At 31.1% G+C, this 25692-nt stretch overlaps 2 protein-coding genes across 4 annotated transcripts; one reads left to right on the top strand and one right to left on the bottom strand.

Moving 5' to 3' along the window:
- Positions 1 to 326: 326 nt before the first annotated feature.
- LOC124949747 (mitochondrial amidoxime reducing component 2) lies at positions 327 to 7397 on the top strand. The gene is made up of 5 exons (XM_047495397.1): positions 327 to 621; positions 2894 to 3192; positions 3563 to 3844; positions 4503 to 4780; positions 5096 to 7397. The coding sequence occupies exons 1-5, from the start codon at positions 612 to 614 to the stop codon at positions 5259 to 5261; spliced, it is 1035 nt and encodes a 344-aa protein (XP_047351353.1). The 5' UTR covers positions 327 to 611; the 3' UTR covers positions 5262 to 7397.
- LOC124949748 lies at positions 6741 to 25450 on the bottom strand. Of its 3 annotated transcripts, none has more exons than XM_047495399.1 (7): positions 25338 to 25450; positions 23499 to 23735; positions 20302 to 20403; positions 16328 to 16573; positions 14135 to 14356; positions 10252 to 10404; positions 6741 to 7985 (listed from the first exon to the last, which is right to left on the bottom strand). In XM_047495399.1, the coding sequence occupies exons 2-7, from the start codon at positions 23592 to 23594 to the stop codon at positions 7920 to 7922; spliced, it is 885 nt and encodes a 294-aa protein (XP_047351355.1). In that variant the 5' UTR covers positions 23595 to 23735; positions 25338 to 25450; the 3' UTR covers positions 6741 to 7919. The 3 variants fall into 3 exon arrangements, with proteins under 3 accessions (XP_047351355.1, XP_047351354.1, XP_047351356.1); XM_047495398.1 differs by having other exon boundaries at positions 25055 to 25444; XM_047495400.1 differs by lacking the exon at positions 20302 to 20403 and having other exon boundaries at positions 25055 to 25444.
- Positions 25451 to 25692: the final 242 nt, after the last annotated feature.

Here is a 25692-nt window from a genome sequence, read left to right as displayed (position 1 = left end):
GTTTCGTATGATTTGTCGAGAATCTTTTGAGAACGAATGAACGAACGAACCAGTTGTTTCTTTACACATAATATCTACTACAACGTATACGATGGCGTTTGCTATTCTTTGGAGATGGAAGAAGATAGAGGAAGAGCTCAGAGTTTCTAGATAACGGTATTTTCTTTCTCTAAAGGGAAAGGAAAGGAAGAGAGAGAGAGAGAGGAGAGAGAGAGAGTAAGTGAACAGTGAAAGAGAGAGAGGGAGAGAGTGAACGAGTAAGGAGTGAGAAAGAGAGAGAGAGAGAGAGAGTGAACGAGTAAGGAGTCAGAAAGAGAGAGAGAGAAAGAGTGAACGAGTAAGAAGAGAGAAAGAGAGAGAGAGAGTGAACGAGTAAGGAGTCAGAGAGAGAGAGAGAGAAAGAGTGAACGAGTAAGGAACGAGAGAGAATGAGGGCGTGGTGTGAGGGGATAGACGAACGGCACGTGCACGTTGAGTGAGTCTCTCATCGCAACGACCTTCAGTTCATCGCCAAACGTTACTTATAAGAGTCGCGTGATTTACTTGGTTCTAACCGGCACGAACATAACCTTAACAAATTCTTCGATATTCAATTCAACGTGTCTGCTGCTATGATAACAGGTATGATGTTTGTTTAAGTATTAATAATTAAGAATTATTTATTTAATATTATTATTAACGATCAACGTTTTAATCAGACTGTTTAATATCTATGAAAAAGATATATTAATTGTGATTTATTTTCATAAATATTTAAATATTTTTATTGTTATTATTGATTACTATTATGATTGGAGATATTGATTGAACGTTATAAGGAATTTATTTATTTTTTTATTTATTTATTTTTTTACTTTTCTTACGACAACGTGTTTCCATTTCGTTACGATCAGAAAACATTTATGAGATTCTTATTATTTCATTTCAAAAAGGATTTTATCTTCTTTTCATCCAACTTTCGTTGACATTATTATTATTATTTTTTTTTTTTTATTATTATTATTATTATTCGCACGTTCTGCAGTCGCGATTACCGTTTTGGAGTAGCAACGCCCGTTTCTCGTAGTATTGATTCTTTGTAAGTTTCGTCGAACCCTCCAATCCCTTCATGGTACAATAATCACCGTACCTTGAAGTATATATTTTACTCGTTAGTATGTTAATTTTTTTTTTCTATTTCCTTTTTTTTTTTTTTATATGTATATATATATATTTTCGTTTGTATTGTTTTCTCTTAGTTTTTATCATGATAGTCATGCAATTAACTTGTTGCACATGAACGAAATTACACGTGTAATAATCAAATGAAATGTGATGAAAGGTAATCATTAGGAATTATCTTATCCACGAGAATTTATCTTGTTAATCTTATCTTATTAATTTTTCGAATTAAAGAAGAAAAGTCATCTGGATATAAAAAAGAAAAAAAAAAAAAACGTCATCTATTGTTTTAGTATTTTTAAATATTTTGAATAAGTATTTCAAATGAATTGTCAATATTTGTAATAATATATCATTACGTAATATAAGTGATTAATATTATTACGATTAATATATAAACTGTAAATATTTTAAATAAAATATTTCTAAATATAAATAATTTGTCAATAATTTAAATAGACGATCAATATTTATAATATAATAATTATAATAAATCGAAATTTAATCCAAACGTAACACAGATATTTAATTATTTATAATGATCACTTATATTACCTACTATTATTTTATTACAAATTTTATTAAAAATTAATATAATTATTTAATAAATAATTAAAAATTATAGAAATATTTTATTATAAATATACTCATATATATATATTTATATATAATGATCATTTATTTAACAAAGTACTTACTATCAATTAACAAAAAATAATGAACGAATAAATAGAAATGATTAAAAAAAAGAAAAAAAAAAGAAAAGAAAATAAAGAAAAATGATTTTGAATTTTTAATATAATTTTGAAATATAACAATTTGTCTCATGTCATATAATTTTATTAATAATAATGTCATATTACGAAGGTCAAATACCATCGTCCCAGTTAATACCATTTTCTTTCTCTTAACGATCACTTAACACAGTTTTCAACTGTGAAATCAGTCTACCGATTTATTATAATTTCCTTTTAGAAGAATTTCTTCAAAATGTTATTACGCATTTGAATCGTCACAATTTTATTTATAATTAATCTCAAATCGGATGAACAAATAAATAAAGTTCTTAGTAAATAAGTAATTAAGTACTTCGCATCCTCCTTCGATTTGAAACATAAAATTGTCCGGTCCATTTTATCTTTCGGATATTTCATTACACTTTCGCGTTACCGGCCATGCATGCAAAAAAAAAAAAAAAAGACGATGTACTTGAAAGAGGAAACTTGCTGGCAATTGGAATGTTTGTGCTCTGTTTCACGATAATTTCAACAAAAAGTCGAAAGTTTTAAATAAGTACTTTCATCGAGAGCGGAAAATTTAACGTCAAATATTTTACTCGAAACTTTTTTAAATCTTTTTCTTTTCTATGTGGGTGGGCGCACGCGCGCGCGCGTATATATACGGTGTCTGGGCATGATTGTAGCAAATATAAGTATAAGTCAGTTCCGTAACATCCGCTTCTTTGAAATGTTTTGTAGGACGACGGCTGACTCTAAATGATACTAATTCAAGATATCTCCAATTATCTTTGTTATATGATTACATAATATGTGTTCAATACATTTTTAAAGACACGTTAATGGACACGATTTATTTTCATTATTTTTTTTCTTTTTCTTTTCTTTTTTTTTTTTTTTTTTTTTTTTTTTCTTACTCTTTTTCACCTTAACATTTAAATCACGATTAATTTATTATCGTAATGTTCGTTTATTTTATTTTATTATTACGACAGATAGAACGAGACTCGCTTATGTTACCGCAGCCGCAGTTGGCGCCGGTACAGCAGTTTTTTTTATTTGGTGGTGGTGGAGTCGCAAACAAAAGTATCGAGCACCTTCGAAATGGAGAAAGGTCGGTGAACTTAGCGATCTTGCTGCATATCCGGTGAAATCATTGGGCCCAATTAGATACACGTCGATGGAATGTACTATGTTGGGCCTTAGAGTGGGATGGTTACGAGATCGTACATTAATGGTTATCGATCTTGATGGAAACTTTGTCACTGGTAGACAATTACCAAAAATGGTTCAGGTAATACATCAATAATGTATCAAAACGATTTTATTAAAGATATTATCTTATATAGATTTTTTTTTTTATATTTTTTTATCTTCGATTATCATACATATCTTAATATTTATTATTAAATTTATTAATAATTATTCCTCAAGTATGATTTCTTAATTATAATTTCAATTTAATTATCAATTATTAAGATTATTAAAAATTGTTATTAAAATTAATTTATATATTATATATTATATTAATTATCAATTATTAAGATTATTAAAAATAATTATTAAAATTGATTATATATATATATTAAAAAAAAAAAAAAAAGAAAAAAAAAATCAAATTAATATTACTGTTCGTGATAATAATACATTGATATTATTCATAGGTATCACCAAGTATTACGGGTTCAGTTTTAACCTTGAATGCACCAGGCATGATGTCGGTATCAATAGATCTTGCTTGTATCAAAGGAAAAGGTTTTCGTGCTGCGGTATGGGGTCAAGCAGTAGCTGCTTGCGATTGTGGAGAAGAAGCAGCCAGATGGTTGTCACGTTTTCTCCTTCAGGAAGATGCCGGTCTTCGTTTGGTTTATTATCCGTTGGAACGACCATCAAGAGAAATACGAGAGAAGAATAGGATTTTCCCTTTGACCGAGAGCATAGATACCGTGAGTAGTGTCAATCAAAAGTAGTTTTTCTTCCTCTTTTTCTTTTTCTTTTTTTTTTTCTCTCTCTTTCTTTTTATGCTTTCTTTCTATGGAATCCTTGTAGATGTGCGATGAAGACGAACGTTGAATGGGAACGTGGAATTGCTTTCACGAAATGAAATCCGCATAGTTTTCCATCGATTGTACTTTGTCATCGTGAGTTAGTTTATCTCTCACAAAATAGAGCGTGTATATACATATACATACATACATACATATATGTATATATATATATATATGTGTGTGTGTGTGTATATATATATATATATATATTAGTACGATTTCTCATGCAGATACATATTTTTATTCGAATTATATTCTCTTTGCTTTCGAAGAATGTACGGAAAGTAGAATAAGAATCGTTGTTATTATTATTGTTATCTTTTATCATCGTTATTATTATCGTATTATCTTATTCATTGAGCACGCTTTAAAATCGCATTAGACGAATTGTAGTTATTATTTTAATTGCATCAACAAATGTAACGCATCGGTAAATTTTTTTTTTATTCCATTAAGTATCCTTCGATTATACGATAACTATAATTTATCTAACATTATTTTTCTTTTTCTTTTTTTTTTTTTTTTTTCTTTTCATTTTCTTTCTATCTTTCAACAGGGTGCTTATCCAGATGCTACGAGCTATAGTCTCATAAATGAGTCCTCGGTAACGGATTTAAATTCTCGATTGGAAGAATCTGTTACACCGTCGAACTTTCGAGCGAATTTTGTCGTTAAAGGAGCAATCGCCTTGGAAGAAGATATTTGGGATTGGGTTAAGATAGGAGACGTAATTTTTAGAAACATTAAACCTTGCACAAGATGTATATTTACCACGGTTGATCCAGAAACTGGTAAAAAAAGTCCGAAAGTCGAACCTTTAAAAACATTGAAAAGGTATAGAAATTGTATTAAATTTTTATAAATGAATCTCCGTCATAATTAATCGGTATTGATTTAATCAAATATCAATTGATAATATTCATTGTTTGTTATGAGTTTTGATAAATTTTTTTTCTTTCTTTCTTTTTCTTTTTCTTTTTAAATATTTGTAATAACAGTTGTCTCATAAGTAATATTAATCATATAAAGTTGTCTTAATTAAAGTTGTATCATAAGTAAAATTAGAAACGAACGAAAAACTATTATGTAGGCATTATTTAATGATAAATAATTTTTTTTGTTATATATATATATATATTATTTATGCAGCTATAGGCAAATCATGGATCCGGATATTCGTCCGTTTACTGGAGATTGTCCGGTCATGGGAATTCATCTTGGTTTAAGAGGACCAAATGGTTTTGTACGTTTAGGCGATTCAGTTTACGTTGGTATTCCAAACGAGGAAGAAACCCCTGTAATATCGCCACCATAGCTACACCGATGGGCCTCCTGCGGATGAAATTATTTTTGACGAAGTTAATTCTCTCGTTGGAGACCATAAAACGTGACGCGTTTACATTGGGGGAGATATAAAAAGAAGAATTATATTCAACGTGTTGTTCCTCTTCGAACTTCGAAATAGATTTTACGAAAAAACGTACTTATTAAGATTTATTAGCAATAATATTAAGAAAAGATATTTCGAATATTTTCGACATAATGGTGCCAACAAAAGTCATCATAATCAAGAGTATACGTACCGACGATTCATAATGAAATTTCTTTGCTAATTAGATTAATTAATTATTTTATCGTCGTATTTAAATAGATTAGTAGTGGCAATATATGCATATATATATATATATATATATATATATATATATATATATATATATATATATATATGAGAGAGTTTCCATCGTTATGAGTATTACTGGATTAGCGAGTTATATTTTTGTACGATGGTTAGAATTACGTTGATTAGATCTATTTACTATTTACTCGATACGCTTTTCAAAAAAAAAAAAAAAAAAAAAAAAAAAAAAAAAAAAAAAAAAAATGAATGAATGTCGAATAACGATAACTTTGTACAAAAGATGTTATCGATTAAGAACAAATTCTTTGGTAATTGAGATAATTTTTTAATTGATCATTAAATCGTAAAGTCGATTTAAAGAAGGAAAAAGAAAAAACAAATTAATATACACTAGATGTATTTCTTATTACAATAATATTTATTTACACTACAAAATAACGAGGTTCGATTTACACATATAAATATAATGCGTTTCGTTTTGTTATAACATAAGAAAACACATTCTTTCTTGACATTACGAATTGTCTCCTTGAATTTTCTATATTATTCTCTTTAGAAGTTTTCAAAGAGAGAAAGAGAGAAAGAGAGAGAGAGAGAGAGAGAAAGAGAGAGAGAAACATTAATTCCGTATTCTGAGCGTTTGAATAAATACTTACGTAATTTTTATTACGAATAAGTATTTACGTAAATATTATGCATAAATACGTACTTACGTTGAATTGAATTAGATTGCAAACGAAGAATTAGACAAATAGATCTTCGAAATAATGTATATTACTCGTTAAAATCAAAAATCAATGGAGTTTGTATTATTTAAACAATGATTCGTTTATTCGAATTGTACGAATTTACATAGAATTAACGAGACCAAAGAAAGTATAAAAGAAAAAAAAAAAAAAAAAAAGGAAGGAAGGAAGGAAAAAAAAAAAGGAAAAAGGATAAAAGGGCAAAAGAAAAGAGGAAGAGAAGAAAGAGAGAATAGAAGAAACCTAAACCCTTCCACCATAATTTTTATTATTTCTTTTTTCGTTTTCTTCTTTCTATCTATTTAATTCACTTTTTTCCAATATGATCTTAAACGCTCAATGACGTTACTCTTCGTTACGTTTGTTTTCATTTATTTATTTATTTATTGTCTCTTTTGTTTCGTCTATAAAAAAAAAAAAAAAAAAAAAAAAAAAAAAAAAAAAAAAAAAATATACTTGAGGAACGGGCAAAGAGGTACGCTTGCACTTAATCGAGAGATGATATTGAATAATAATAATAATAATAATAGTAGTAGTAGTAGTAGTAGTAGTAATAATAATAATAATAATAATAATAATAATAATAATAATAATAATTAAAAAAAAAAAAAAAAGGAAAAATAAACAAAAATAAAAAGGAAAACAATCAGTGTCTGGCGCTGTGGAACGTGGTTCTTAGAAGAGACGGGCAGTGGTTATACGACGGTTGAGGGGTGGGGGCACAGGTCTATGTACAAAACTTTGCAGAACAACGTTACGTAGGCGCAATTCGTCGCTTTTTTTTTTCTCTTTCTCATCGATCATCGAAATAAGCGCATCTTATGCGATATTCTAATCGTGCGTGAGAAGCTTCGATTAGAGAGGATAAATCATTTCTTTTTTCTTTTCTTTTCTTTTCTTTTCTTTTCTTTTCTTTTATCGTCGCAACAGCATAAGACACGTTCTCTTGCGAAATTTTTTGTTTTTATTATTATCTTTTTCATTATTCTTTTAATTTCTTCATAGATTCGTAAAAGTGATTATTAATCGTCCATCGTCTGAGAGCGGTGGAGAGGGGGGGGGGGGGAAAGACGATGAAATTAATCGAATAGCAAAAATGAAAGGGGGAAGTTGGAAGTATGAATTAAAAATAATTGGTTGTAGTATAATTTTGAAAAAAAAAAAAAAAAGAGAAAAAAAATGAAGAAAGAGAGAAGAAACATCGTATGGAGCAATAATCGACGAGAATAATTATTCTTTTTTTTTTCTTTTTTCTTTTTTTTTTTTTATGGATCTCCGGGACAAAGGGGACAACATTCGACGTATAGGAAGTTTGGAGAAATAGAAAAATGTAGAAAAATAAGGGGAGAGAGAGAGAGAGAGAGAAAGAGAGAGAGAGAGAGAGAGAGAGAGAGAGAGAGATGAAAGAAAAAAAAATATATCGATAATGTTGTCGACGTCGTACCCAGTGGTCCTCCGGCATGAAGGGGGAGCAGATGTGACGGTGATGGTGGCTTTTTCTCGAATCACGATTCGTTACGTGTATTTCTACGAAGACTCACGAATGTTTTCTCATAGATCTGTATCATAATATTTTCTTTAAACGAGCCTAAATAATCGAGGTAATTAATCGTGCCTTGAAGTTGACGATACGTTCGCTTGTGGCAGCTAAGCGCTGAAAAATTATCAAATAAAAATATTATTAGTTTTAGTCGATAATTGTAAAGTCAAACGGAACGAAACGACATTTAAATTTCTTTCTTTTTTTTTTTTTTTGTTTTATTATTTTGTTCTTTTTCTTCTTTTTCTTCTTCTTTTTTTTTTTTTTTTTATCTCTACATCTGTTTATACTTTTTATTGTTATTTTTGACTTTTATTTTTATTCTTATTTCTAATTTTAAAAGAAAATCATAATTTATTCTTATCGTTCGACAAGTTTCGTTTTCGATTCGACAAAGAAAATCATTTTCTTACGATCTACGAGGAACTTATAATATCGACACGACGTATGTACTACACGAAGTTGATTTTAGAAAGGCGTCGCCTATACAAAAAAGAAAAAAAAAACAGATAGATAGATAGATAGAGAAAGAGAGAGAGAGAAAGAGAGAGAGAAAGAAATAATCGTTTCAGCATCAGCAATCGATTTCTCGCGATTCTTTTTTTACTCTTCCTCGTTTAACTGTATCGAAGTCTCGTTAACGGACAAACGAAATCCTTTCTTCTTTTTTTTGTTTTCTTTTTTTCTCGAGATAACGGGAATCAAACACACGTCATTCTCTTTGTATATACGTATATACGTCGCTCCCCTTCGAACCCTCCCCCTCCTCCTCACCCTTTCGTGATTTCGCGTGCCAGGAGGCGAAGTGGACTTGCTTCTTGCATAAGTCTGACACGAGTACGACGGTGGCAAACGAACAGAGGAGCCGTTTCATAGAGAAAGTCGCGCTTACATTTTTGCTTTCCATCGATCCTGACACGGGCCGCTTGCGTAATAGCCCGGTTTATATATCTAGAACGAAGTAGCGCTGTCGCTTGTTCGTTCATTCGTTCATTCCTGTCCACCAATACCAAAAGAAAAAAAAAAAAAAATAAGAAGTAACAAAAAGAAGAAAAAAAAAAAAATAAATAAATAAATAAAAAAGAAAAATTAAGTACGACTTCAAACGTACACGCGATTTGATTTGATTCTTTTATTCAATTTCGAACGATCGTCGATACTGTCGATCACAAAATTATTAATCGTATAAGATTAATCGATCATCTTGGACGATACTACTTTTTACACGTACGATTTTAACCTACGATCTTTCTTTCTTTCTTTTTTTCTTTCTTTTTTTTTTTTTTTTTTCTTCTATTCTTTCTAATATTTATCGATCGTCGGACGATACTTTATCTTTTTTTTCTTTTTTTTTTTTTCTCCTTTCTTCTAGATTTTCTATATCTGTTTCTTAGTCAAGTCTAATGTCCTTGGAGAGATCGTTGCCACCGAATATTAATTAGACGTGTTTCCTTCGAAAGCTCAAAGTTCATAATGTACATGTTTTTAAAAAAAACGTATTGGTGTTTGGATTGCGTTGTCGCAGAATCATTTATGTCTAATGAAAGGTTTCGTTTGCTGGTAAAACGTCGACATTATGTCGAGCGAGTAAATCGATCGATTTCTGTACTCGTAATACTTTTTATTCATGTTTATTCAAAAAATGATCTCACGAATTTACGTTCGCTATGTTAAAACGAATAAAACGAAGAGAGAGAGAGAGAGAGAGAGAAGAAAAATGATGGTCGATTACTTTCTAACTTCTTAACGTGTGTGTTAAAGTGTCGAGAAAGAGACAGGAGAGAGAAAGAGACGGACAGATGAATAGACAGACAGACAGACAGACGGACGGACAAACAGTAAGTAGACGTGAATTTTTGTTCGATCAAACGTGTTGTGGCTTTTCGATCATACTGAAAAACAGATCGTTAGAATGTTTGTCCATAAATAACTACGAATTGTAAAATAGATTTCTTTTTTCTTTCTCTTGTTTTTTTCTTTTTTTCTTTCTTTTTTTTTTTTTTTTTTTTTTTTTTTCGATGAGCTAGCAAATATTAGAAGTTAGTTAAGGAATGTATGAAATTCGAGAAATTATTTTCCTTGTGATTGCGAAACATTCGAAATTTGTCGAATACGATGATAAATACGTAATTTTCTAATAATTTACAATATATCGAAGATTTTCTTTTTTTGTTTTCCTCTCAAAAAATAAAAGTTGCACTTTAAGTAAAACCATTGTACGTAAAATACTTACAGATTACTTTCATTAAATTGATCGATCATACATTTTAAATGTAAATCGAAAATAATTTTTCATGAAAGAGAAAAAAAGATAATGCATTGATGTTTCAACGTTGACAATTAAAAAGAAAAATATGAAATAAATTAAATTTTTACTTACGAGTATGAGATCTTGAAGAAGATTCGATATTCCTCGATTGGCAATAACGAAGAGCCTGGTGATAGGTCCAGGTACAGCTTCTTGCGTACCATCTGTCCTTCCGGCGGAAGCATCGCCCGATGAATTACTTTGACTACCGCTTCCTGCTACCAGCTGAAAGGACATTTCAAAAAAAAGAAGTTATGATGATGAAGGAATTCGATTTTACCGGATGCCGAAAAGTTAACGGAGAAGAAATATATATACATATACATATAAATATATATATATATATATATATATATATATATATATATATATATATATATATATATATTTGAGAGAGAAATTTTCTTTCTCGAGAAGAACGACGATAAATAAGAAAGTTGAGAAGAAGAGACAAAAAAGAGATTTAACCCTTTTAACTCATTTACACCATGATATTAGACGACAAGAGAAATTTATTTTAAAAGGAACATCCTTGTTGAGTCAATTTTTATAGATCGTGAGCTGAAAAACAATGATCAGTAAACTGTGTTAAGAGCTCGCATTATTATTATTCGAACGATTATTTTTGTTTATTTATTTGTTTAGTATCGGTTATATCAAACACAAATAACAAACGGATTATTTATTTTTCTTTTCTTTTCTTTTTTTTTTTTTTCATGCTAAACACAGAGAGGAGAAATACATTCGACCAGAAAAGAACAAAAGGAAAGAACGAGTTCAAAGGGTTAAAACGAAAAAGAAATCAAGTAAAACACAATAAAAGAAAGTCAAAGAAAAATAATAGAAAAAAAAGGAAAGAAGAAGATGGATAGATAGAGACAGAAAGAGAGAGAGAGAAAAAGAGAGAAAGAGAGAGAGAGAGAGAGAGAGAGAGAAAATAACGTTTGATATCATCTTTTTTCGTCTTTTCTTTTCTAACTTTGTTTTACTTTGCATATTTTACTTTACTTGTTTGTTTGTTTGTTTGTTTGCTTGCTTGCTTGCTTGCTTGTTTCTTTGTTTGCTTGCTTGCTTGCTTGCTTGCTTGCTTGCTTGCTTGTTTGCTTTGTTAGGATATAATTACAGTGTGTTGTGGCTCCACGTCCAGCTCCAGCGCTCCCGACACTACGTTGTGCTTTTTCTTTCGAAAAACGATGCTTAAATCTAATTGTTCATAATCATTCACATCATATATATATACTTTTTCCATCGATCTTGCTGGCTAAGATTTCTTACGTGCTACGATTAACTACCGGCTTCGTGATTTATGTATTTTATATATCTACGAGGCGTGTCGTTGATGAATATCGACGCAGGGTGATATACCGATGATGATGATCATGATGATGATGATGATGATGATGATGATAATAATGATATCTACGAGAGAATATCCGTAGAAAAGTGTCAATGACGTCGTAAGCTCTCCGTTAAATTCAAAAGGATTTCTTAGAAAATTCAACATCAGAAAAAGACGAGTTTAATAATTCTCGTGTTAAAACAAAGGAAACAGAAAAAAAGTAAAAGGAAATATACAAAATCAAATAATAATAAAATTCTAAGAGCGTACGTCGTATGTGAACGGTTATTACAACGGATATTACGATAAAAACTACTTGGCTACGTGATGGTAGCGCAACGTACGAACGATCGAGCTGATTTCATGATTATCCATTGGAAAGATCGAAATGTTTGATATCAAAATCGGAAATCGGTTTCGGCTCGTCTCGTTCGTTCGTTTTTATTATATTTTTTTTTTCCCCTTCTTCTTCTTCTTCTTCTTCTTTTGTGTGCTAAACAACAAAAAAGAAAAAAACAAAAAAAAAAAGGAAAAAAAAAGAAAGAAAAAAAAAACAAAAAGAAAATCCAAAGAAATAAATTACAAAATACATCAACAACAATAACAGCAGCAGCAACAACAATAACTACTACTACTGAGTCGCTAAAAAAAAGAACATAACATATTACAGGTGCAAGATTTAAACGAGATCGCTGAGAGACAACGAAGATTAATAATTAATTAATCGATTAATTAATTATCCAATACTCCTGGCGAGAGTTTCAGTATATAAATATATATATATATATAATTATTATATATATATATAATTATTTATATATATATATAATTATTTATATAGCAAAAAAAAAAAGAGAGAAGAATTAAAAGAAAAAGAAATGCGATTCCACGTGACGAGGAGATAAGGTGTACATCAATTGGGCCAGTTGCATTCGGCAAATAAACAGTGTGTGCGTGCCTCTTTAGTCGGTGATCGTCGGCGTTGCGTCGGGACCGTTGTGGCCGGGGTGGAACGGACGGATCATGAATTTTTATAGGAAAAGGATTCGAGCGTGTGAAGGAAAGCAGAATAAGAGACGATATTTACCAAGAAAGAAAGAGAGAGAGAGAGAGAGAGAAAGCACGAAGATGAATAAATCGTGGATATCAAACGCTGTATAGTTTGACATTATGAAGAGAAGAAAGAAATATAAAAAAAGACAGAGAGAAAAAAAGAGAGAGAGAGAGAGAGAGAGAGAGAGAGAGAAACAATGTTAAAAATATTGAAAGATAAGATTAACGAAAAAGAAATTTTTTTTTGATCACGTAAAAAAATATTATTATCATTGTTTAAATGAGAAAGTAAATTAATGTTTTGACACGTTTTTTAATGTTTTTAAAAGAATATATATATATATATATATGTGTGTGTAAAGAGAGATGGATAGAATTAGAGCACGATGGAGATACATACGTGGACTAATTACACAAATAACGAAAGCATAGAATAAAGGTACATATATATATATATATACATATGTACACACACACACACATACACATATATATGTATGTATGTAATAAAAATAGAGATAAACGGTGAAAGGGAAAAACGTGATAGAGTCCAGACAAGGAAAAGGCTCTTATAACCAATAGAGTGTAGATCGTATGAGTTATGTTAAGTCGACGATAGAAAGCGCGAAGACTTAAAAACGTTCAGAACCATCCACAAGCAAAGCGTTTTATCTACCTGCATGCATGCGTGTTACGTGTGTATACATACATATATACATATATATATATATATATATATATATGTATATCTATATATGTATATACATAGACATGTGAGATGCGTTAATGTGTAATCTACGTTTTGCGGTTCGAAAGTCAGACAGGAAGATCTATTGTCAGCTTTTTTATAATCTTCTTTTATATTGTAACGTTAAATCGACGTTAATATATTTCAAATCAAAAGGCAATTTGATTATATCCATGATTATTCAACCGTCATTAATTATCTTTAATCACGAATATGTAATATAAATTATTCACGTTATAAAATTTGATCGAAATTTTGATATTTCGTACGATTTGTTTATCTTTTAAATTTATGATTTCAATCGAATCGTATATTTACGATTGGTTTTAATAATGAGATGATTTAATGATACGTATCGATACGAAACGAAAGATAAATCAACGTTTTACTTGAAAACATTAAAATGGATAATCGGCAAAGTCGGGTTAAAAAAAAAAAAAAAAAAAAAAGAAAAAGAAAAAAAGAAATGAAATAAAACAAATTAATACAAATTTTCTTAAAGATTGTTTCCTCCATTGAAACAATTATTTCACAATCCTGATCAGATCCGTCGAATTTATAAAGGCAAATCATTTTTATATATCGTTTGCAATTGTTAGCAGACAACAGCTTGTTAAACACATGAAAATAAAATGGAAAGAGATGGATGATATTGATCGGCAGAAAAAAAGAAGTTGGAAAAGATAGAATGAAAGAGAGTTAGAGAGAGAGAGAGAGAGAGAGAGTATGTATATGTTTTGTGAGTGAGTAAGTAATTAATGAGATTATAATTGGCCGTTGGCGATGGTCGGAAGGATTTTGTGATGGTCTCGTACCGGTGGTTGAGTGCCGGCTGCTGACTCAGGGGCGGCTGTTGAGGATGCATCGGCCATCGAGGGTGCGCCAGGGGTGGAGGAAGCAACAGGAGCAGCAGCAGCAGCAGCAGGGGCGGCGGCAGCGACGTCTCGCGAGGCGCTAAGACCGAGCCCTAGGCTCTGCGTGCCGGCGACAACGCGGTAAACCGTGCCCGCCGCTCTTGCCGCCCCGTCGGCTGCTTGCTACACGAGAACAAACACGAGAAAACGTTCCGTTTATTCAATATCCGTTTATCCCATCAAAAACTTTATCAATCTCCTTAATAAACTTTTCCATTCTTTTTCTCCTTCCTCGTTTCTATTTCTTTATATTTTCTTTTTTTCCTTCGTTTTTTTTTTTTTTTTTTTTAATTACCATCATTTATCATTTTTCATTCCTTCTATTCTTTTGTTTTTTTGTTCTTTTTTTTTTCTTGTTTTTCTTTCAATCATCTTTTTTTTTTTTATTTTTTTTTTTTTTTTTTTTTTAATTATTATTATCATCTTTTGTTGGTTTTTTTCTTTTCACCCTTCTTCTTTTAGATCCTTCGTATCGTTTATCTCTAACTAGCACGTTTCCTTCTTTTGTCTCTCGCCGTGTATAGATTGCTTTTTTGTCGCTGAAAAAATATAATCTTAACGATATTCCGGAGAAAAAGTCTTTCTCTCGTTACTAAAACTTTTGCCTTTTTAATATTTTCTTTTATTGAGAACTTTTAAGATTGTACTCCTCTGATCGATCGGTGGTCTTAATCTTTACGAATTTACAAAGACAAATTGTGATACGTTTATAATAATACAGAGATATCTTGAGAGTGTTATTAATTTTATTACGAATGGTACAACATTATTTTTTTTTTCTTTTCTCTTTCTCTCTCCCTCTTTGTTTCTCTCTGTTTCTCGTTTATTTTTCTTGAAATTAACACAATTCGTCTTGTAAATCTCGATCGCGATTGATTGATCGATCGATCGTTCAATCAATCGCGATCCCCTAACGAATGTCGTTCTTAATCATTCCCTATTACTTAATAACTATTACTTTGTTATAATTATATATTTATATATTTATATTTATATATTGATCTGCAATAGATTAAATCATTTCTTGTAAGATAGAATAATAATGAAGATATTTTTTTTCTTTTTTCTTCTTTCTTTCTTTCTTTCTTTTTTTTTTTTTTTTTTTTTTTTTTTTTTTTTTTATAACGTAGCAACGAGTTTTAGCTTAAATGTCTTTTCCTTTCTTTTCTACATTCTTTTCTTTCTTTCTTTCTTTCTTTCGTTTTTTTTTTCTTCTTTTTTGTTTTCTTTTTCTTTTTCTTTTCCCTTCTTCTTTTTCGAACGAAAACTCAAACGAGATCTATTGGCTCGTAACCGCAGCGAATGTCGTGATATTCCGTGCACGTCGATCTTCGAGGGAGCTAAGGCCGTTCCTAGGTCAGGAACCTTGGAATAGGAGCTAGACGGCTTAGCAATTCGGTTTTACTTTCACTGCCGTCACTGCACTAGACGCCCTTGTCGTCGTTGCCCGCACTAACGTACCTGTCTCTTATTACACGACTTACCAATATGTGCTCGAAGAGAATTCAGAATCGAAACTCTTCGTTTTATTTAAATAAATAAATAAATATATATATATAAAAGATATAATATAAGTAAAATATTTATAATGGCTTTACGACATTAAAACTTATTAATTAATTGTCATTAGTATGCCTATACGAAACGAAAATTTCTTTTAATATACACATCTACATAGAAATGTTTTTGTTTTTTTTTTCTTTTTTTGTTTTTTTACATAATAAATATTTTACGTAATAATGTTAAGAATATATATCGTACGAAATAACGTATGGAGTCATTCAGAGATCAAATCGATTAATTCCATCGATAAAGAAAGTATATATAAATGTTTAACTTTTATGCTTTATACAAAACGATATTAACATTTTTAAAATGATCAATATAATTCAATCAATTACGAATAATTAAGTAACAATCGTATATCAATTCATCGATTTGGTTTAACGTATGTAAGATATTAGTGTATTAAATATATCTTTTGCTTCGTATAGGATGATATGTGAAAAGAAATATAAAAAAAAAAAGATTTCTAAATCTCTTCTAAGATCGTAATGATAAACTTATTTCTTAATGATTAAGACATTAACTTACTCTGATTATATCAAAAAGGAAGTTGCCTGAGCCTGCTCCGCTGCCACCTGCACTTGCCCCTAAGCCAAAGTTCAAGAACCTTTTATTTCTGTTCTCGTCGTCACTACTTTCGACGTCCTCCAGTGGTGTCAAATTTGGTACCGCCTCATTCGCTGATTGTTCGTCGGCAAATTGCACCCTTACTTCGTTGTTCTGTGATTCAGACCCAACCTCGTTAACTCTATTCTCTGCTTCAGGATTCACGTCCTAAAAGAAAACGTTTCATAGATAGATTCATGTCCTTTGGTATATTTCATTTCTTCTTTCTGTTTTTTTTTTTCACGTATGAAAAAATATGTACCCGTGAATATATCAGTCCATCCTGAACCATTCGTTTCTTTTTTTTTCCAATCTCAAACAAATATAAAAAAAAAAAAAAAACCAATCTCAAAAAAATATACGGCTCATAAGAGTTCCATGAAATCATCAGACGATATTATGTGAAATATCTCGCGAATCAATTATTTTCCGATATTATATCCCAATACCTTTTCATTCAGAATGGTACGAGGGGAAATCAACTTATGAAAGAAAAAGGCGAAGAAAAAAAATTGTAGAGTCCCATGTAATAAAGCAACTGCAATTGCATTTTGTAATCTGCATCGATGCACTTTTGTCAAAAATCGCATTACACAATGACAATAGTTTCATAAGCAATGCAACATTTTACTCTACAAATCCTTTTTTTTCATCATCTTCAATAAGAACAAAGTCCAGTTACTGGACTCACTCTGTATACTATGACTCAGTGTATATATATATATATATATATACATGTATGTATACATGAAACTTTCGAGCATCAAAGAATTTCGTTGTCGAGCAAGTTACAAAATTTGTCTATTTTATTTCTTTCGTTTTCCTTGATTTTTATGTTTAGTAAGAAATAAACCTTGAGACTTGACTTGTTATTCTAATGGCCTATAAAGCTACGAAATAAATCTAGAAATTATATTCTCTAAATAATAATCTCGTTTGTTATGTTCGTTAAGGTTAAAACGAATCTTTTTTTTTTTTTTCAGATTTCTAAACAACGTTACATCACATTACTTTATATACTTATTCTTCTTTCCTCATATTAAATTATTCAAACGATTGGCTAAGATGTTTTTCATGTTTATAAAGATCTAATGATTCTTCAAGTTTCTTCTATCTTAATCGTTTATCCGTTTAACTACATAATTATAACGTTTTTCGAATATAAAGGTTAAAAAAGGAAATAGAAAGGAGAGATATGCTCGAGAAGATTGATTCTTTGATGCTTGAAAGATTACCATTAGTCGAATAAGCACGCGATTTTATGTTCACCCATAATGTCTTAAAATTGGCTGATTTAAATGAAGTGCTAATTAATAATCGATTGCTTCGTATTATATAATATGAATGTTAAAACATTCTATATAAGGGCAAAAGGGATAATGGCGATAGTTAAATGATATTTTTATACTTCTATCAAAGAGTTACTTTGTAATAAATTTTCATAGATACTTACGAGTAAATGTTATACATTGTATACACTATAATATTTAATTAATCGTTTTTAGACGATTAAACTTTTTATGTTACGTTCGAGTACGATCAATTTATACCAATTGTTTGCTACTTTCAGTTTTTTCAATTTTTTATATTTCTCCTTTTTTTTTTGAACAAAAAGAAATTAGGATAAAAATCATTGCTATAACTCAATGAAAGAGAGAAACCTTTCATATTTACGAACTATGAAATGAATACAAATTTCATCTTTGAGAAATGATCAATCGATAATAATCGATGATCGATGACATGGATTTTGTTATTTCTGCCATGATTTGAATTAGATTTTCCAATTAATTGAAGAACAAAAAGTAAATATATAGCAGAGAAGACGAGACAAAGAGAGAGAGAAAGAGAGAGAGAGGGAGAGAGAGCACCCAAAAAGTTAGATGAAAAAAGTGTGCATTGAGCTCTCGAGATATCACGATTTTATCTAAAATAAATTTGATAACCGCAGCTGTCCTTCGAGCGCGGTAAAGCATCATCAAGAAAATATTCAATCAAAAGCCACAATTGTCTCATCGATGAAAAGAACACAAATGAGAGTTAGCACGACATACAAAGGAGACATAGATATAAATAACAGAGTAATGAGATAAATAACAAAAAAAAAATAAAAGAAAAAAAAAAGAGATCGAGAAAAACAAATTGAAGAATTTCCGCAGTAGTATTCTTTGTGTGCGGTGATCTTTGTGACGAGATAACGATCAGCAGCGAAATAAAAAAAAAAAAAAAAAAAAAAAAAAAAAAAAAAAAAAAAAAGAAGAAAGGAAGTGAAGTGCGAGACCCAAAAAAACAATCGTAGGATCGAATAGTCGTCGAAAATTTTACCCGCAATTTTGCGGCAAACGATCACAATACCGAAGTATTGAAATCGGTTGTGTTCTCGATCGTTCCTGATGTTGTAGTAGTAGCAATTGTTGTTGTTGTTGTAGCAGAAGTAGTCGTAGTAGAAGTAGTAGCAGTAGTAGTACTAGTAGTAGTAGTAATGTTCGATGCCTTAGTAACTTCATTGTTGTCTTGTGGAAAGGTAGGAAGAGAAATCGGAACTCTGGAATCGTTCGAATCGATCGAATCAACGCGAGTACCGTTGTCATTATCCTTGTCTTGTTGATCGTCGTCGAAAGGCGATGCTATCATTATGGTCGAACCATCATTGTTCGCTCTTCCAGTACCGGTGCCTCCACCTTCGCTATTATTATTGCCAAGGACGTTGCGTAGTACGATCGGGCCAAGGACACGGAAGACTTCCGCGACTATGACGTTCACCTTTTTATCGATCATCTAAAAAACAACATCACTTAACCGGAAGGAAGAAGCATCGTTTGCCCCTTTTCTTTTTCATATTTCCTATTTTTTTTGTTGGCAATGATTTTCTTCCTTTGTTTTCCTTTTTTTTTTTTTTTTTTGATTTTGTTTCTTTTTCCTACAAACAACGACAAAACGATGACGACGACGACGACGACGACGACGACGACGACGACGACGACGACGACGATAACGACGATGACAATTCTGAATAACCTTCTAACTGTTCTAGAGAATGATTTCCAAAAAGGATCGATGCCGAGTATTCGATGATTTTGAAATAATTTAGAACGATCTCGGAATACAAAGTAATGGCGATCTTGGTCTTCTGCAACCGATTTGTTACAAAATCGATTTCTGTCGCGCAAAAGCGTCGGTCGGCATACAAAAAAAGAAACGGTCCGTGGTAAATCGCTACCGTCATGCCGTCTTATTTCAATCTAGGATATATACACACACACACACACACACACACATATATATATATATATATATATATATAACGGTGTGTAGAAAACAGAGAGAAATTCGACAATAAGTTGAGCAATGAAAAATATCTTAATCGATGAAATCTCGTTTTAACACAGCAACAGCAACACCCATAGATCATCGATTTATTTCAACAGATAGATTTTTCCAATTTCACCTTTGTATATGGGAGAATAATTGAAATCGAATAGATTAAAAATCATTATAAATGATTTTTCTGATATTTGCTCTTTCTTTTACGTAGAGATGATGGACGATCGAGCTGCATCCAAATTTCATCGAGATTGGATTAATAAATATAAATACGAGGAACAAACAAATTATTATCTCAACATTAATTCCGATTGAAAAGTGAACACCATCGTACGTGTAACCAATACATTCCAACATCGAATGGATAATATTTAAAGACTAATCGAAACTTTAATAAAAAATTCTTTTGGAGTATCATCGATGATATAATATTATTCACGTAATTACGTGAATATATTTAAATAGCCCTCATTGATCGATCGTATCAAATTTTTAACTCCTGTCAGTTGGATTATTATTTTTTTATTTTTTTTTTTTTATTTCTTTCCCTTTTACCAGGCGTAAACTCTCACCTGAGAGATGTCTGGAAACAGTTGACGAAGGATACCGATTGTCCTTTTACTCCTCAGTGCAGCTTCCTTGTCCGCTTCGACCATTAACAATCGATCGAGAGCCTGAAAAAAATTTCGTTTGGCTCTTTGCGTTGTATTATATTTTTTTTTATTTTTTATTTTCTCTCTCTCTCTCTCTCTCTCTCTCTCTCGTAAAAATAAATCTGTAATTGTCAAGTCTTATTCCTTTCCTCTTTCTATTTTTATACACATTAATCATTAATATTGATAATAATGCTAAATTATTCGTATTACCATCAAGGAAGTAAATACTTCTCGGAGTCAATGATTTGTCTGCTTAAGTGGAAGCGAATATGTAAAGGAACAAACGTAAACTATACTTGGAGAATGCATTTACAATTTAAGAGTTCGGAAAAGTTCATTAGAGATTACAAATGTCGATGTTTAACGGATCTCTCTTTTTCTCTTTCACCCCTCCATCTCTCTCTCTCTCTCTCTCTCTTTTTCTTTCTATATATTCTAAATATTCTATATATTTTATATATATATTTCTATATATTCTGACTAATTAGAATCTGTAATACTTAAGATCATTGATCCGATATCTATAGTATTTGATCATGTCGATATAATATTGAAACAAGTTCGTTAAATCCAATAATCTTTAAAATTGATTTGTCTTCTCGAATGTTTATTTTCCAATGAATAATATAAAAATATTCGATAATAAAATAGATCGAGTTACCATGTATCACTCGACAGGACACTATGATGTTGCTCAACCGACCACAACACATTTCACTTTCCCTCAAACCTCATTCGCGTTCTCTTACGCATTCCGCGTTTTCGTCCAAAACCATTTCTAAGAAGAATATTCAACGCTAACGTTTTATTTATTATTTATTTCGATATACTTTTTATCATTTATTTCGTCGTGAAATTTTTCAAATCATTTAACGAGATCACGGCTCATTAAAACGATATTTGATTCAAGATAATCAAATATCGTCGATAATATTTATTATATTGATTTGTTGACTCTTGATATTATTGAAATAATTATATGTGATAATGCGAAGATAAACATTTTCCTTCTTTTGTTGTTTCTTTTTTCTTTTTTTTTTTTTTTTTTTTTTTTTTTTTTTTTATTAAAATTAATGATCCTTCGAGGATTAAAACGAGCATGATTTAATGGGATGCGACGTTGTATAATGTATTAGAGCATTATTATAGTTCTGGCATACCAATGAGATGTTAAAAGATAAATTAGAAATATCATGACATCAAACAAATTCGCTCATGGAATGAAAGATTAAGAATAAAAAAGAAACAAAAAAAGAAAACAAAAGAGAGAAAATCTTTAGCAATTGTTATTTTGTAATTAAAAAAAAAAAAAAGAAAAAAAAAAGAAATGATCAAAAAATCATGTGACATTTCGTTCGATGTACCTTTTAAAAGGATTAGAAATAAATTATGCGTCGTTCGAAAGTGAACGTCTTTTTTGTTTTTTTTTTTTTTTTTCAAATTCGATCGAAGATCGATTCTCACGAACGAATCGTAGATCTTATGTGCGTTTCGTATTTATCGCGTTAAAACGCACTGTCTGTGTAACTCTGTACGTATGTATTTGTATGTGTGTAGTATGTGTGTAAGGCTGCACTTTCCATTGGGCACATCGATCGAGCTCGAAGAAAGTGTCCGTCGACTTCGTAGCGTTCGCGGCCAGTGAAAGTGTCGGGCTAAAAGAGACGAGACGAGAAGAGAGTCAGCCATGATGGCTTTGGACGCCCGCAATTTCGTTTGTGGACCGTACATTATTCCATCTGTCTATTTGCTTCTATGTACACACATATATATATATATATGCATGTGTGTATGTGTGTGTATGTGTGCGCACGTATGTATTTGTATGCGCGCACATAAACGTGTAGATGTATTCCCCATAAGTATATGTTTTATCATAGACTTTGATCAATCATCGAACGGCTAGATCTTTTTCTTCTCTTGCAAACAATATCTCGATTCTTTTTCAACTTTTTAATTCGATCTTTTTGACGGACTAATTCTTACGGACAATAATTTCGAATTTTCCAAGTGACTGATTCCATTTCGTCACGTTAAGATAAAACTTTCAAACCAGTTGCAACTGTTTGATATCTCTTTCTTTTTTTTTTTTTCCTTTGTTGAATAATTACAATGTCGAACGTTAACGTTAACACGACAATAAAATTTTTCATAATTTCTAGATAAATATGATCATCAATCGTCATTGTTAACGTACGTTCGATTATAGTCCTTTTTTTTCTTTTTTTTTTTTTTTCTTCTTTTTTTCTGTACTATATATATATATATATATTTATACTCTTTCTTTCTTCCAGGAAAGGTGATCTCACTCTCTCATTATCTTTATTTATATTCACTGATCGACTTGAGACGCTAACTATCGCTTTTGAATTAATAATTAATAATTAATAATTCGATTGTTACAACTAATTTATGGTAGTACCCATGACAATCAAGAACACCATAATCTCTCTTATATATATATATAATTGTGTGTATATAGACGAATGCACACACAGACACACACACATATACACACATAAATGTCGTAGAAATTCAACTTTCTCCAAGCTTGAGCACATCGAGAGACAAAAGACCGAACCGGACCAGTTTTCCATAAAGGATAAAATGACCCAGTGACACAGTGAAAGTTGTCATAATACCCCCGATTACGTAATTTGGCAATGCTCGTGAAATAATTTGATTTTCCAACGAATAGTTTCATCCTCCATTATTTTTCGTTGACCATCATGCCTATAGTTAATTTATCGTAAATACGTTATATAGAATGTTCACTTGAACCGAATAGAATATGGCAACACTAAGTTGTTTCTTTTTCAATTAAATGATACTATTAACAAAGTCAATCTCTATTTCTTTCTTTTTCTTTTTCTTTTTTATTGTTTTTTTTTTTTTTCCTTTTTCTTATCTTGTATAATTCGTTCTTCGCATTGCTTCCACTTGAATTCTTATACCTTATACGTTAGAATGATTTTTAGAAAGTTCACGTAACGTTATTAATTATTATGGGTATATAAAAAAGAAAGAGAAAGAGGCAGAGTTAACAAGAGAGAGAGAGAGAGAGAGAGAGAGAGAGGGAAAAGAATGTTCGAATTTGTATCCCATTCACTTACCTCAGATCGAAACCCTCTTTCTTGTGGCACAGGATGTGAGTTGACCAATGCGAGAACGCTGATCGCAGCCACCAGAGTCACCATTGTACACCTCATTATGGTTGTTCTATTTTTCTTCGTCCTTTCTGCTTTCTTTTTTCTTATTTTTTTTTTCTCTCCTTTTTTTTTCCTTTCCTTCCTCTCCTCCCCTCTCTTCTCTTCTTTCCTTCTTTATCTTTTTATCGTCACAACGTCTTTCTGGAAACGAAAGATAATGACCTTCGTATTTTTGGTAAAAATGTATGATGACGACGACGACGACGACGATGATGATGATGATGATGATGATGATGATGATAATAACGATGACGATGATAATGATGACTATAATGAACGACGTGTTTAGATTTTTCTATTTCTTCTTCGAAGATCATGCGCATTGAACATATTATAACAACGATATCATGCCGAGAACGCATTAGTGCAGACAGGAAACGAATTGAAAAGAATTTAAAATAAGATAGTAGCGAGGGAGCTCGGAAGATCGATAGGAAGAAAGGAAGGTGGTGGTGGTGGTGGTGGTGGTGGTGATGGTAGTGGTGATGGTGATAGTGATAGGAGGGAGGTGGAAGAGGAAGAGGAGGAGACGAGAGGAAAGGCTCTCCTTTCTCGAGCATGGTGTTCTGTTAAAGACTATCACTTTCGACCGAATGAAAGTCCGAAGATGCCGTTCGCATCTTCATAGCGGGAGAGTTTTGAATGACGGCATAGAGTTGTTGTACCTTCGCAAAAAAAAAAATTAATCGCTTTTTTCTTTTCCTTTTTCTTTTTGTTTTTTTTTCTTTTTGTTTTTTTTCCTTTTTTTTTTTTTTTTTTTTTTTTCTTTCTTTCTTAATCCTCGAACGTCTATATTGCAATATCGTTTGAATTTACGAATGAACGAAAGTTAAAGTTGATATTATTAATGATATTATTGGCGATTAATTTTTATTTGAGTAAAGTGGGTGGTCGATTTAACGAAACGATTGACGTCATGAAAATGATAATGACTTGTGGCGATCATTGTTGTCACATTAAGATAATACCGATTCAATGCACACTTTATTTTCTACTTGACGACGGATGATATTGCGATATTCTATAAATTTCGAGGTCAATTGCTTAAGTTACATTTTAATGATCGTCGAAATTCATTTCAGATTTATATATATATATATATATATATCAGAAGTGACGAGCGTAACACCGAAAGTGAAATTATTGACGAAATCGTATACTTTTGAATTACGATTTTTCATATTTTTCCTTTTTTTTCTCGCCGAATCAATTTACTTCACGATTAACGATCTCTCACTCCAAAGATTTCACTTCCCCCCTATGAAAATTTTTCCTCCAGGAATAACTTTCAAGTCATTTCCATTTTCCATCGCTATATCTATCTGTCACCGCCGACACGTGCTACGATTAAAAAACGCCAAGAAAATCCGTAAAATTCTACGGACTTAACGTACGTTTACTATTTATCAATAAAAAAAGAAATCTTTCTTTTTATCATTTTTTTTTCCTCACATAATCACCTTCGTCGCACGATCAACGAATTTTCCTGACTTTTCATACACTTTGGTGTAACGGGATAATCGGTACGGGGGAAGAGTTCACAGTTAATAAAAAATAGAGAACAAAGGCCACGTCGAATTCACCACAAAACACATATAAAAATAATACGATCTATATGTATATATATATATTTATATACACATATATATATATGTATGTATGTATATGTATATGTTTATATTTATATATATATATGTATGTATGTATATGTATATATACGAATTTATTTATACGTATGCGTACATAATAGTTTCCAAAATTTGTTTAAAAAAAAAAAAACTTTCGATTCAATAACTATAAAAAGAAATGATGTTCTTAAAGGAGCTCTCGACGGCCCCGTTCTCGTCGACTTTTCTGTGACTGTCTGTGTATCGGCGCTTAGAGAGCGGCTTTTATTAGAAGGAGGAGCCTGGCACCACCTCCACGCTACACTTAACTTTGGATTCGTCGTCTCTCTCTCTCTCTCTCTCTCTCTCTCTCTTTTTCTCTCTCTCTCTTTCTTCCTTTCTCTCTTTCTCTCACTTCTCGAGGATCCCGAAGAAGGGATCTTGATAAACGATCGGTCGATTGTCAGAGGATTTTCATTTCGATGAGGGAC

Source organism: Vespa velutina, chromosome 6, assembly GCF_912470025.1.
Source record: "Vespa velutina chromosome 6, iVesVel2.1, whole genome shotgun sequence".
Lineage (NCBI taxonomy): Eukaryota > Metazoa > Arthropoda > Insecta > Hymenoptera > Vespidae > Vespa > Vespa velutina.
This window is presented reverse-complemented; position numbering and strand designations above follow the sequence as displayed.